The sequence below is a fragment of the Equus caballus genome, chromosome 8, assembly GCF_041296265.1.
Source record: "Equus caballus isolate H_3958 breed thoroughbred chromosome 8, TB-T2T, whole genome shotgun sequence".
Classification (NCBI taxonomy): Eukaryota; Metazoa; Chordata; class Mammalia; order Perissodactyla; family Equidae; genus Equus; species Equus caballus.
The window spans coordinates 15,709,096-15,721,900 of NC_091691.1; the positions used below are offsets into that span (position 1 = coordinate 15,709,096).

Sequence of the window (12,805 nt, forward strand, 5' to 3'; positions counted from 1 at the left end):
ATAAAATAGAGGAAGATGGGCACAGATGTTAGCTGAGGGCCACTCTTCCTCAGCAAAAAGAGGAGGATTGGAGGCGAATGTTAGCTCAGGGCTAATCTTCCTCAAGAGAAAAAAAAAATCTCCAGAAGGTAGGGTGATCATATAACTTAATGTCCAAACCAAGACAGTGTTGAGTTTGAAGTTATTCTGTGAATCAAAAGAAATCTTGGCTGCAAAGCACCCAGCCTAGTGCCTGACAGTATTAGCTTAATAAAGGTTAGCTGTTATCATTATTTTACCCCTCAGGAGGTTTTCAGCTGCTTAGTCAGAAGACCGCCTCTCCTGCCTGGGTTCTTAGTAGTAGGTTCTTGATGTAGGTTCTGTGTGAGCATCAATAATTGGAATTTTGTCTCCCCTCTACAACTTGACCCATAACTACTTCCTATTCAGTTATAGTTGATGAAAAGACAAAAATAGCAAATAATATGCTATAATTTAGATGGATTTTTCTGCAATGGTAAATCATTGTCTATGATGAAACAACTGTAGCTCAAGTCTTTCTGATAGTATTTAAACACTGATTTCAAGTTTAAACCCAAACTTGGTGTTTATTAAGCAAATAGCCAGGGTAGAATTTGGATGGAATGTCTAGTAGCAACATTATGATGTATTAATATCATATTGTATGTTATTGTATAGTAGTAAGATTGTGATGGCAGGGGGGAGTAGAGAGGAGTAAAGGGTAGTTTTCTGTGGTGATGGAACAAACTATTCGAGGTCCAGCCAAGCAATTTCATGTCTGTAAAGTTAATAAACATTGCCATGTAAGTCAGGACAAAAGCCCAGTAGTTCAGAATGGCCCCTGGATAGCTGAGGAAACAGAGTCTTCTGCAAAGACTTTATTTAAATAACTTAAGTTTGCTGCAGCTGTGCAGTGTGGAAACTGTTACAGGACCCCAGTCACAATGGCCTGGGGTTTGCTAAACGTAGGTCCATTCGTTTCATTTTGTAAAGCTGGAATATATGAATCTTCTCTGTTTGAGCAAATATGTGGGGCCCCACAACCTCATTTAACCAGATTTCTATTTTATGCACTAGTGACCCATGGTCAGCTTCTAATGATCAGGCAATCCTTGATTTTAGCTAGGCTTATTTGAGGCAATGAGAAATTCAAAGCAAGCTTTAAGTTATATACAGTGCTTGCTTGTTCTCCCCGCCCCCCATAGTACATCATTAGCCTCCTGAAGCTTTCACGTCCCTGCAACACTTCTTACCAGACTAGGTTCAAAGAAGAAGGAACAGCTAAACTGGTTTAAGTTAACCACAACCTACTGGTATTTGAAAACAGGGAGAATTCTTGCCTTGAAACAGCCAGGATAGAGTTTTAAATAGTCCTCAGCTAACAACAAATTGAAATGGAGTTCGATAACCCTTAAGCCTACCCTATTCTACTCTCAGCACCCAGTCTCGTGTACCCAATCTGAGGAGAGATGCTCGATAACACCTGTGCCTAGGAAGTGACTGGCAACTTTCCAGCCCAGGTTGTCAGTATGCCAACAGAAAGCATAAGAGAAGCTAACCATCTGTAATAGCCAGCCCCCAGGGTAGAGATGTAGCTAACAGTTCCTGTAAAGTCTGCTGTCTCCAGACTCTGAGAAGAAGAGTAGGCATAACAAGTGGCGTTATTATTATTATTATAGTCCGTTCATAAGTGACTTTGAAAAATTCAAATGAGTACATGTCTTTTCCAAAGCATGCCCACAGGGAAGAAGCAGTCATGTTCCAGTGACTCCAGACAGGTTCCTGTGAATTACATCACAGTTGTGGAGTTTAGCTCTCCACAAATGATAAGCTCTTCCATGAGAAACATGAATTAAAGTTTAAAAGACCATAGAAGTGAAACAATGTACTGAAAACTAGGACAGGTGTCTTGGGAAGGGAAATATATGCAAAACATTGTATCTACTTGGTTGTGGAACTAATCAAAATTGACGGAAAAGTTTATCTTGGGAGCCAGACTCCCTAACAGTTTCTCTAGGGTTGACTTGAGGTAGGAGCAGCTAGTGTACTTTTTAATCTCTGTTTAAGTGTCTTCCTCTAATGGCTGGAAAATTTAAGGCCCCAAATATTAGATATGAGAAGATGCGTATTCTAAAATCCAGGATATTTTAAATTAAAAACTCCCAGGAAAGCCAACACATCAGAATCCTAACCATATTCAGAAGAGGAGTCTTAACCGTGTTTTGGGAACTCTGCCACATGTAAAAATATCCATCCCTTTGGTCTTATTGGGGAATTTGTCATGTATTAGGGCTGCCCTTCTAATGGAGCAGTTTGCTAAAGAACTAATTAGCCAAATTTAAAGGGGACCCCAGGGTGAAGTGTACCTAACCAGTGTTTACTCCACAGGCTTTCCTAGTCAGGTCACCCATTCTAACTGAAGACATAACCAATTGAAGCATCTCCAGCACCAGTAACAGATAAGGGAGTTTCAGACAGTAACTGAAAGCGCATGAAACTAAATGGCAGATGGAGTCAAGCTATTATAGTAGAGGGGCAAGTTTCTTGAATCTGGCAAGAGATTTTGAGTCATATGGATAGGAAACCATGAAGTGAAGAAAAGCATTATCAGTAGGACCTGAGCATAGTAGTTTGGTTAAGAGTCTCTTCCAGGAAGAATTCTGACCTCTCCAGGATAGCATCCTCTACTCTCCTAAAGAGAGGAATAAAACTCAATAATGTTCTAGTACCCCTAGGTACTTAATAACATGAACAAGACATGAAAAGAGGCCTCTCCTTCACTTCAAAATCTGCTCACTTCGGGACCTGAATATTTAAAAGAACTACCTGGAGCAACTTCTACTTCCAAGATAGAGTAACAGGAACTGGATTTACCATCCCACCTGAAACAGTGACTTTCAGGACACTGTTTATCAGACAACAAAGGACAGTGATTCTGAGAGATGATCATTTTTCCAGCTGTCTTAATATAGCACCGTTCCCCTGACCACCACCCAAAAAAACCAAATTCCCACTAACAGACAGTAGAATGGTAGTTACAGAAGCTGGTGGGTGGGGGAAAAGGAGAGCTATAGATCAAAGGGTACAAATTTTCAGTTACAAGATGAATAAGTTCTGGAGACCTAATGTACATCATGGTGACTATAATTAATAATAATTTATTGTATGCTTGAAATTTGCTAAGACAGTAGATCTCAGGTGTTCTGACCATACACAAAAAAAGGTAACTATGGGAGGTGGTGGATATGTTAATTAGTTTGATAGTGGTAGTCATTTCACAAGGTGTATATATATATATCAAAACATCTTGTAGTATACCTCAAATATATACAATTTTTATTTGTCAAAAACAAATAAAAAAACCATTGAAAACAATTTGCAGGTGGTGGTACAGGAAGAAAGATTCTATAAGTCAAAGAGACAGAGCTGTGTGTCCAGAGACACTGAGGCAGCTAGAATTAATAGGACAGAGTACAAAAGAGAAGAGAGCTACAGAGAGAAAACCCCAGAGATGCGCAGATGGACCCTTTGAGCATTCATCAGAAGATTGGTCAGTGCATGCATATGAGGAAATTACATAAGGCTGAAGAAAGAATAATGTAGAAGGATTAGAGGGCAGAGTACCTGTTCCCACCAGCCATATTGGAAAAATTTATGATTCCTGTGGCATTGAGTAGAGTACTTAGAAAGGCCTTACATCAGTAGTAAAGAATAATTACTCTAGACTGAGCACTTCTTTGGACCTGCCTAATAAATCGTAAAACCAAGACCTGAACAAATTAAACTGTTTCCAAGTAACTAACAGCATCCCAGAACAAAGTTCAAGAAGATGTAGAGGAATATAAAAATATCAAGCAGCTGATAGGAATATAAAAATATTGAGACAAGGTAAAATTCACAACGTCTGGGATACAAGCAGAGGTTAGGTAGCAAAGAGGCAGGAAAACAGGAGCAGTGATGACAATAATCATCAAAACCAACCCAGAACTGACACAGATGTTAGAATTAGCAGAGAAGTACATCAAAACAGATATAATTATAACTGTATTTTATATGTACAAAAAGTTAGGTAGATACATGGAAGATATTTTAAAGTACCCAAATCAAACTTCTAGAGATGAGAACAATGTCTGAAACCAAAAACACACTGGATAGGATTGATAGCAATTAGACATTGCAAAAGAAAAGATTAGTGAATTTGAAGGCAAGCAATGGAAACTATGCAAAATGAAGGAGAGAAAAGAAAAAAAAGAATTTTTGATGAAAAGAGTATCGTTGAGCTATCATTGGGTATCAAAGAGCAACCTCCAACGGCCTAAGACTTGAGTAATTGGAGTCTCTGAAAGAGAGAAGAAAGGGAGGCACAGAAAAACACTTGAAGAAATAATGGCCAAAATTTTTCCAAACTTGAGGAAAACTATAACCCACAGATCCAAGAAGCTCAATATACCCCAATCACAAGAAACATGAAGAAAACTACACCAAGACACATCATAATCAAATTGCTCAAAGCCATTGATAAAGGAAAAAATCCAAAAAGCCACCGGTTGGGGCAGAAATGTTACATACAGAGGAACAAAGGTAAGGATGGACATCTGATTTCTCATTGAAAACAGTACAAGTGAGAAGACAGTGGAACAACAGCTTTAAAATATGGAAGGAAAAAACTGTCAACATAAGAACTCTATAGCAAAAATATCTTTCAAAAATGAAGATGGGGCTGGCCTGGTGGCATGTTGGTTAAGTTCACTCCACTTTGGCGGCCGAGGGTTTGCTGGTTCAGATCCTGGGCATGGACCTACACACCACTCATCAAGCCATGCTGTGGTGGCATCCCACATAGAAGAACTAGGACTTATAACTATGATATACAACTATATACTGGGGCTTTGGTGAGGGGGAAAAAAAAGAGGAAGATTGGCAACAGATGTTAGCTCAGGGCCAGTATTCCTCACCAAAAAAAAAGGAAGAAGAAGGAGGCAGCAAAATAAAGACGTTTTCAGACCCCAAAAACCTGGAAGAATTCGTTACCAACCAACTTGCAGTACAAAAAATGTTAAAGGAAATACTTCAAGCAGATTAAAAATGGTACCGTCTGGATCTACACAAAGGAATGAATATCACCAGAAATGGTAACAACGTAAATATAAAAAGGTTTTTTTCTTACTATTTAAAACTGTTTAAAAGATAATTGACGGTACAAACAAAAATAGTAACAGTATATTGTGGAGTTTATAGCATAACATGTAAAAGTAAAATGCATGGCAATAATAGTACAGAGATTGAGGGTGGAAAAAGTAAATGTAATCTGGTGTAAGGTTTTTATACTATACAGGAGGAAGTATAATATAACTTGAAGGTAGATTATATTGGTTAAAAATATATAAACTTTACAGCAACCACTAAAATAAAAGAACAAAGAGTTACAGCTAATAAGAAAACAAAGATAAAACAGACCATAAAAAATACTGTATTATCCAAAAGAAGGAAAGTAAAGGGGCACCAAAAAAAAAGATAGGACAAATAGAAAATAAGTAGCAACATGATAGTCTCAAATATAATCACAGCAGTAATCACATTAAATAAAATTGGGCTAAATGCCCCAATTAAAAGGTAGCGTTTGTTGGATTGAATTAAAAAGCACGATCCAGTTACATGCTGCTGACAAAGAAGCACACTATAGATATAAAGCCAGAAAAAAGATTTAAAATAAAAGGGAAAAGATACACCTTGCTTACACTCATCAAAAGAAAGCTGGAGTGGCTAAATTAATATCAGACGGAGCAGCTTTCAGAGCAAGGAATATTACCACAAAGAAGACAAACATTTCATAATGATAAAGGTGTCAGTTAAGCAACAAGATACAGTACAGTCATGCGCTGCATAATGGCATTTCTATCAACAACAGACCACATATACGATGGTGGTCCCATAAGATTAGTAGTATATAGCCTAGGTCTCTAGTAGGCTATACCATCTAGGTTTGTGTAAGTACATTCTATCATGTTCACACAATGACGAAATCACCCAACACCACATTTCTCAGAACGTGTCCCCATCGTTAAGCAATGCATGACTGTAGTCCTAAAGGTTTATGCATCTAATAAAAGATCTTCAAAATACATGAAGCGAAAACGGATAGAGAACTTCAAAGAGAAATAAAATAAATCCACAAGCATAACTGAAGATTTTAGTACCCCTCTCCCAGTAATTGATAGAACAAGTAGTTAGAAAATCAAGGATATAGTGGCTTGAACGGTATTCTCAACCACCTGACCAACATTTATAGAATACTCTATCCAACAACAGAAAACTCATTCATCTCATGTGAACATGCAACGTTTACCAAGATAGAACATGTTTTGGGACATAAAACAAGTCTCAATAAAAAAATTCAAGGCATACAAAGTATGATCTCTAATCTTTATTAGTTAGCTTGAAATGCCATAACAAAATACCACAAACTGAATGGCTTAAATGCAGAAATTTATTTTCTCACAGTTCTGGAGGCTAGAATTCCAAAGTCAGGGTGCCAGCATGGTTGGGTTCTGGTAAGGACTCTTCCTGGCTCTTAGATAGCTGATTTTTTGTGTCTTCACATGCTCTTTCCTCAGTACATACACATGGAGAGAAAAAGCAAACTCTCCGATACCTCTTCTTAGACAGGTACTAATCCCACCATGAGGATCCTACCCTCATGACCTCCTAACTCTAATTACCTCCCAAGGGTCGCATCACCAAATACCATCACATTGGGGAGTTAGCGCTTCAACAGATGAACTTTCTAAGGGATACATACCTTCAGTCCATAACAGATCACAATTGAATCAAATAAAAAATCAACAGCAGAAAGATCTCTGGAAAATCCCCAGATATTTGAAACAAAACTAACACACTTCCATGAGTCAAAAAAGAAATCAAGAAGAAAATTGGAAAATATTTGGAATTAAAAGAAAATGAAAAAGCAACACACCATATTTATAGGATGCTGCAAATGTAGTACTTAGGAGTGAAATTACAGTTCTAAATACCTATATTAAAATAGAATTAAAAGGTGTCAGTGATCTATCTAAGCTTCTACCTTAAACTAGAAAAAAGAGCAAATTAAACCCAAAGTAAGCAGACAAAAGGTAAGCATAAAAGTCAGAGCCAAAATAAATGAAATAGATTTTCTCTGTTGTTAGAGAAAAATCTGTGAAACCAAAAGCTGATTTTTTAAGATCAATAAAATTGGTAAACCTCTAGCCAGACTAATCAGCAAAAAAAGACAAAATTAGTATCTGGAATAAGAGAGGTGATTTTACTACAGGGATAATAAGGGGCTACTATGAACAACTTTATGCCAATAAATTTGATGACTAGGATGAAATGGACAAATTCTTTGAAAAAAACAATCTGCCAGAGCTCACTCAAGAGGAAGTAGATAACCTGAATAGCCCTGTATTTATTAAAGAAATTGAAAATTGCCAGACTGATCAGATGCTTTGCCCATTTTTTAATTGGGTTGTCTTTTTATTATTGAATTGTAAGATTCCTTTATATATTCTAAATACAAGGCCCTTCAGATGTATGATTAGCACTTATTTTCTCCATGAGTCCACCAACAAATCCAAGGTCACGAAGATTTACCCCTGTGTTTTCGTCTAAGAGTTTTAAAGTTTAAGCTCTCAAATTATTTAAATGTAAATTAATTAAAATACCGAATTCACTTCCTCAGTCACACTTGCACACTTCAAGCATTCGTGTAGCTAATGTCTACCATGTTGTTCGGTACAGATACAGAACGTTTCCTTCATCGCAGGAAGTTCTTTTGGACACATAAACCCCTTTAAAAGAACACAGTAGTAGAAAATGAGTTAAGGACTTGAACAGGTAGTTCACAAAGAAAGAAAGAAATGGGCAAGGTCACATGCACAAAGTTGTTTAATAGTTAAAGAATTCTAAATTGGGACAGAGAGAACATTTTGGTCCCCCAGATTGACAATGACCACACCCTTCAGATCTTGACTGGGAAGTCATGCCCAGGGGGCCTGCTTAAAATTTCAGACCTAACCTTTTCGTTTCCTACTTTTTCTCCTTAACTCTGACCATTAGTATGCTATATATTTAACTTATTTTTATTGTTTATTTTCGGCCTCCCCCCCTTTGACTGTAAAACCCACGAGAGCCTGTTTTACTCACTGTTTATTGTCCGTCCGGTACCTAGAACAGTGCAAATTAGCAGAAACTCAGGTATTTGTCATTGCTGAATGGAGGCTGACGAGATGTGGAGAAACAGGTGCTCTCATAAACTGCTGTTGGAGGGTAAATTTTTTGCCCTTTTTGGAAGCGGTTGTGTGGTATGTGAAAGTCTCAAGATTGTGCTTGCCCTCTGACCCAGCATTTGTCCTTGTAGGTATTTGTCATAAGGAAGGGAGTAAGGACGTGCACAGGGATACTGCTGGAAGAGTCAGTCACAATGGAATGCTTTTACCTGCAGTCAGGAAAACTCTTTAACTGACATGTTGGAAGGAATGTAAATTGTTTTTTAGAATGTGTCAAAGAGAACTCTTTTGCAAAATTATTTAAAAGAGATCTTCCTTTCTTTCCTAATGCCTAGCATTTTAAAATATCGTGTCGTTACTTTTCTGACCTACTTCTTTCTTAAGTGAAACTAAAACTTACCTGTACAATTTTTTCCACAGGTCCCTTAATATGGACTTTGAAAATCAAGATAAGGAGAAAGACAATAACAGTTCTTCTGGGTCTTTCAATGGCAACAGCACCAATAATAGTAAGGCTTTTTATGTCAGTTAACATTCATACATCTCATTTTCTTAATTTGAGTCTTTCTGTAACACCAGTTAATAATTTACTGGGTTTAAGGATTTGTGTTTGATATAATAATAAAATTTAATTTGTATGATATAATTTGTTAAATTCTTATGTTCTGAAACTGAGCTACTGATTTCTTGTATACTGCTTTTAACTCATGCCTGGAAGCTTGCTGCTGAGACTCTCTATTTTCTTAAAGATAAGCAGGATAGATAAGTATCTGCCTGCTTGTAACTTCATGTAAATCCCTTGGTGAGGTTGATAAATTTTGTAGGTGTTGATCATAAATTCATTCAGTGACCCTTAAAGATAACTACTTGAAGTACTTGTAAAACTGAATATTGTGAGTATCTCTTCTGATATTTAAGATTTTATAAAAATATTTGCTTTAAAAAAAATAGAAGTGTGCTGCATGGCCAGTGTTCAGCAGCATTATTGATAATAGCTAAAAAGTAGAAACAACTCAAAGATACATAAACTGCTAGTTAATGGCTAAACAAAATATGGTATATCCATACAATGGGATACTATTCAGCATTATAAAGAATAAAGTACTGGGGCCAGCCCCCTGGTGTAGTGGTTTTTCGGCATGCTCCACTTTGGCAGCCCGGGTTCATGGGTTCAGATCCCAGGCGTGGACCTATACCACTCGTCAGCCATGCTGTAGTGGCAGTCCACATATAAAGTGGAGGAACATTGGCAACAGGTGTTAGCTCAGGGCTAATCTTCCTCAGCAAAAAAATAAAATACTGATACATGCTACAATGTGGATGAACCTCAAAACATTATGTTAAATAAAAGAAGCCAGACAGGAAAGACTCCATGTTTTATGAGTCCATTTATATGAAATTTTCAAAAAGGCAAATATATAGAGACAGAAAGCAGATGAGTGGTTGCCTGGGGCAAGGGATGGGAAGGAGAAATTAACTGTAAACTGCCACAAGGGATCTCCTTGAGGTGTTGAAGATGTTCTAAAACTAGAGTATGATGATGGTTTCACACTGGGTAAATTTATGACCCCCCAAAAAAGTTACTGAATTATACCCTTAAGACGAGTGAACTTTATGGTATGCAAATTGTATCTCAGTAGAGTTAGAAAATTGGTAATGCTTAGTGTAAAAAGAGGATTGAATAGAATAAAGGAGACTTAATTTGATAATATTAAGAGATTGATGTTGGGTATCTTCCATGCATTCCACATTCTATTAGGTATTTTGAAAGATGCAAAGGTACGAGAGCTGGTACTGAAGCTGTCATGTAGGCAGTGTGGCCAAAATACTTTCCAAGGTGTTAATAAAGTGCTGAGACAGAGACAGCAAATACCACTTCCCATCCTAAACCTAGAGCAGGTACCTTTTCTCACAGACCCTTACCACAGCCTCAGAGTCCTGAACAAGCATCTGCTATCAGTAGATACAGTAAGCACTAGAGATGAAATCATTTTGACATGTGTACCAAGAGAGTGAAGAGAAAGGCAAGTTGGGGTGAGCAACAGTGAGTCAAGTTAGTAGGAGACTCTTTGCTAGAGAAGGAGAGTTTGACTTGAAGCTTGAAACAGTGAACTTGGATTGGTGGAGAAGTCATTCCAGGTGGGAGGAGCATATAAGAGCAGGCACAGAGGAGAGAATGAGCACGACTTATAGGACAGGTTAACGTCACCACCTAATAGGGAGGAAGTGCTGGGAGTCTAATACAGAGTTAGAGAGAATACTGATGGAGGGAGGGTCTGAGAAGTTAAATTAAAAAGAGATCACTTGTATCTATTTCAGTTTCTCTAGTTATTATAATCCCCCTTCAACTAAATTATGCTTGCCCAGTTTATTGTGTTTTATTGTCCCCAGCAGTGTAACGTGGGTATAGTAAATACAGTAGGTAGAATCGTTTAAGTATAATGAGTCTTTTCTTAAACTTATGTCACAGATCCTTGATGAGGTAAAATACCATACCAGTAACTTACCAGGAACTAGGTAAAACCTAGTGTCAATATCCGATTTTCAAGTTAAATTATTACATAGCAGCTTACCTTCTGTCAGCGTTTTCGTCCAAATCATTTTGTACTCTTGAAACTCTTTAGAAGTCCTGTGTTATATAGCATATATATGAATGATGTACTTAAACCAGATTACAAATCTGATATACATTGCACATCACAGAAAACTAAGAGAAATTGATACTTTGTGTCTAAGTACCATTTTATCCTCAAATAAGTAAATGGTTAGGTCAGTCCATACAGTGGAAGGAAGTTACCTGGTAACATCAGTTTTTTGCTTCTCATTTCTAACTAGCATCTAAAGAGTGATAGATGGTTGTTTAAATGATCATTTTCTTAAATCCACCTCCTGTGTTGTGCTAAATTAACCTCAGCAAGTATATTTCGCGGTGCCTCATCTGGACCATGGATACCAAAAGGGATAGCACAGATTGGATAGAATGCAGCCCACGTCCACATAATTAGGAACAACATAATGAAAGAAATAGTCGTTGCAGAGAAGGCCAGTAGCTGATTATGGAGTATGACACCATTCCAGAGAAAAGGGATGGCATGGAAAATGGGATACGTTTATCAAAAATCAAAGAAATAGTAATAGCCAGAAAGGTGAACAGAGAAACACAAGAGATTGTGTAGGTGCTGAAGAGATTGAAGTCCTGAACTATCAACAATGTAGAATAATTAGGGGGAAAGTTCTAAGAAAAGGAAGGTGTGAATTTAGTGTTAAGGTTTTGACAAGAGTGTTCTAAACTGATTGAAGGAGAAAGCGAGTAGAGAGAGGATTTTTAAAGGATGCAGTTGCCTACTCCCAAAATAAATAACAATCAAGGGACTTGTGAAAAAGATTGAAGAATGAGTGAAGTACAGCTACATTAACAGCACGGATGTTTCTCACAGTGTTGAGCAAAAGAAGCCAGACACAAAGAAATACATACTATATAATTCAGTGTATGTAAGTTCAAAAACCAGGAAAAATAAATATTAGTATTTTGGGATGCATGCTTGGGTAGAAAAATAGAAAGTAAAACAAAGATGAAAGTATCGTAAAAGCCAGCATAGTAGTTCCCTTTGGGGGAAAGAGAAAGAGTGATTGGGAGGAGCACAAGAAGACTTCCGGGCTGGGCACGATTCTGTTTCTTGACCTGGATGGTATTAGCCACATGATGATTCATTGAACTTGACATTTTTGTTTCATATACTTTTCTGTATGTGTGTTATGTTTTGCAATAAAAAGAGTCAGAAAGAAAGTGGATGGGAGGGAGTTCCCTCCAGGTCCTCTCAGTTTTCTCTAACCTTGTTCTAACTCCTGTCTTACCCCTACATCTGCCCCAAGAAACCTACATAGGGGTATTTTTCCCCCTAGCACATCAGTCCTTCTTTTAATTAGTATTAAGTGGGTTTAAAAAAAAAAAAAGCCACCCCACTCCCAGTATCTGACATCTTCAAGTCCTTTACTAGCCTGCCCATGTAATTTATTTGAACTCTGAAGATTACTGGAGGTGTACTGTTGGAATTCTCTTCATTAAACGAGATAGACATCTTAATCTCCCCACCTAGACTGTAAACTCCACAAATCTGGAAATGACTTTTTTGTAAGCCCTCCAGATTAACTAGTGTGTGTATAACAGGTGTTCGGTAATAGTTAGTCAAAAGCATGCTTCTCTCAAGGAGGTGCAAAATCAGTAACTATCTTAACAGTTACCAGTAATACAATGGTGTATTGCTCAATGTCTCTTTCATGGCCAGACGTATTTTTAGCCTGCAGCTTTGTTCACTGAATGCTAAAAATATCATCTCTGTACATAATTTTTAATTCCATCACCATGCCTATTTCTTATGTTGATTTTGGCTTTAAAGATAATGCAACTGCACTTAAGTCCTCCCAATTTTGGCTGCTCTGTTTTGTTTTTAAGTCACTGGAGTCTGGCTAAAATTTCTAATTAGTTGACTCCTTCCCCTTTGGGACCATTATCTCCAGACCTTTAGGAAGTGCAGTATTGA

At 37.4% G+C, this 12,805-nt stretch overlaps 1 protein-coding gene across 4 annotated transcripts in view; it reads left to right on the forward strand.

The window, feature by feature from the left end:
* Positions 1 to 12,805, forward strand: part of SPPL3 (signal peptide peptidase like 3) — a 122,398-nt gene that overhangs the window by 90,289 nt on the left and 19,304 nt on the right. For all 4 annotated transcript variants that reach the window (XM_023647020.2, XM_023647019.2, XM_023647018.2 and 1 more), the window contains exon 3: positions 8,685 to 8,773. In XM_023647020.2, coding sequence (XP_023502788.1) covers positions 8,685 to 8,773 — 89 coding nt within the window. The remainder of the gene's footprint in view (positions 1 to 8,684; positions 8,774 to 12,805) is intronic.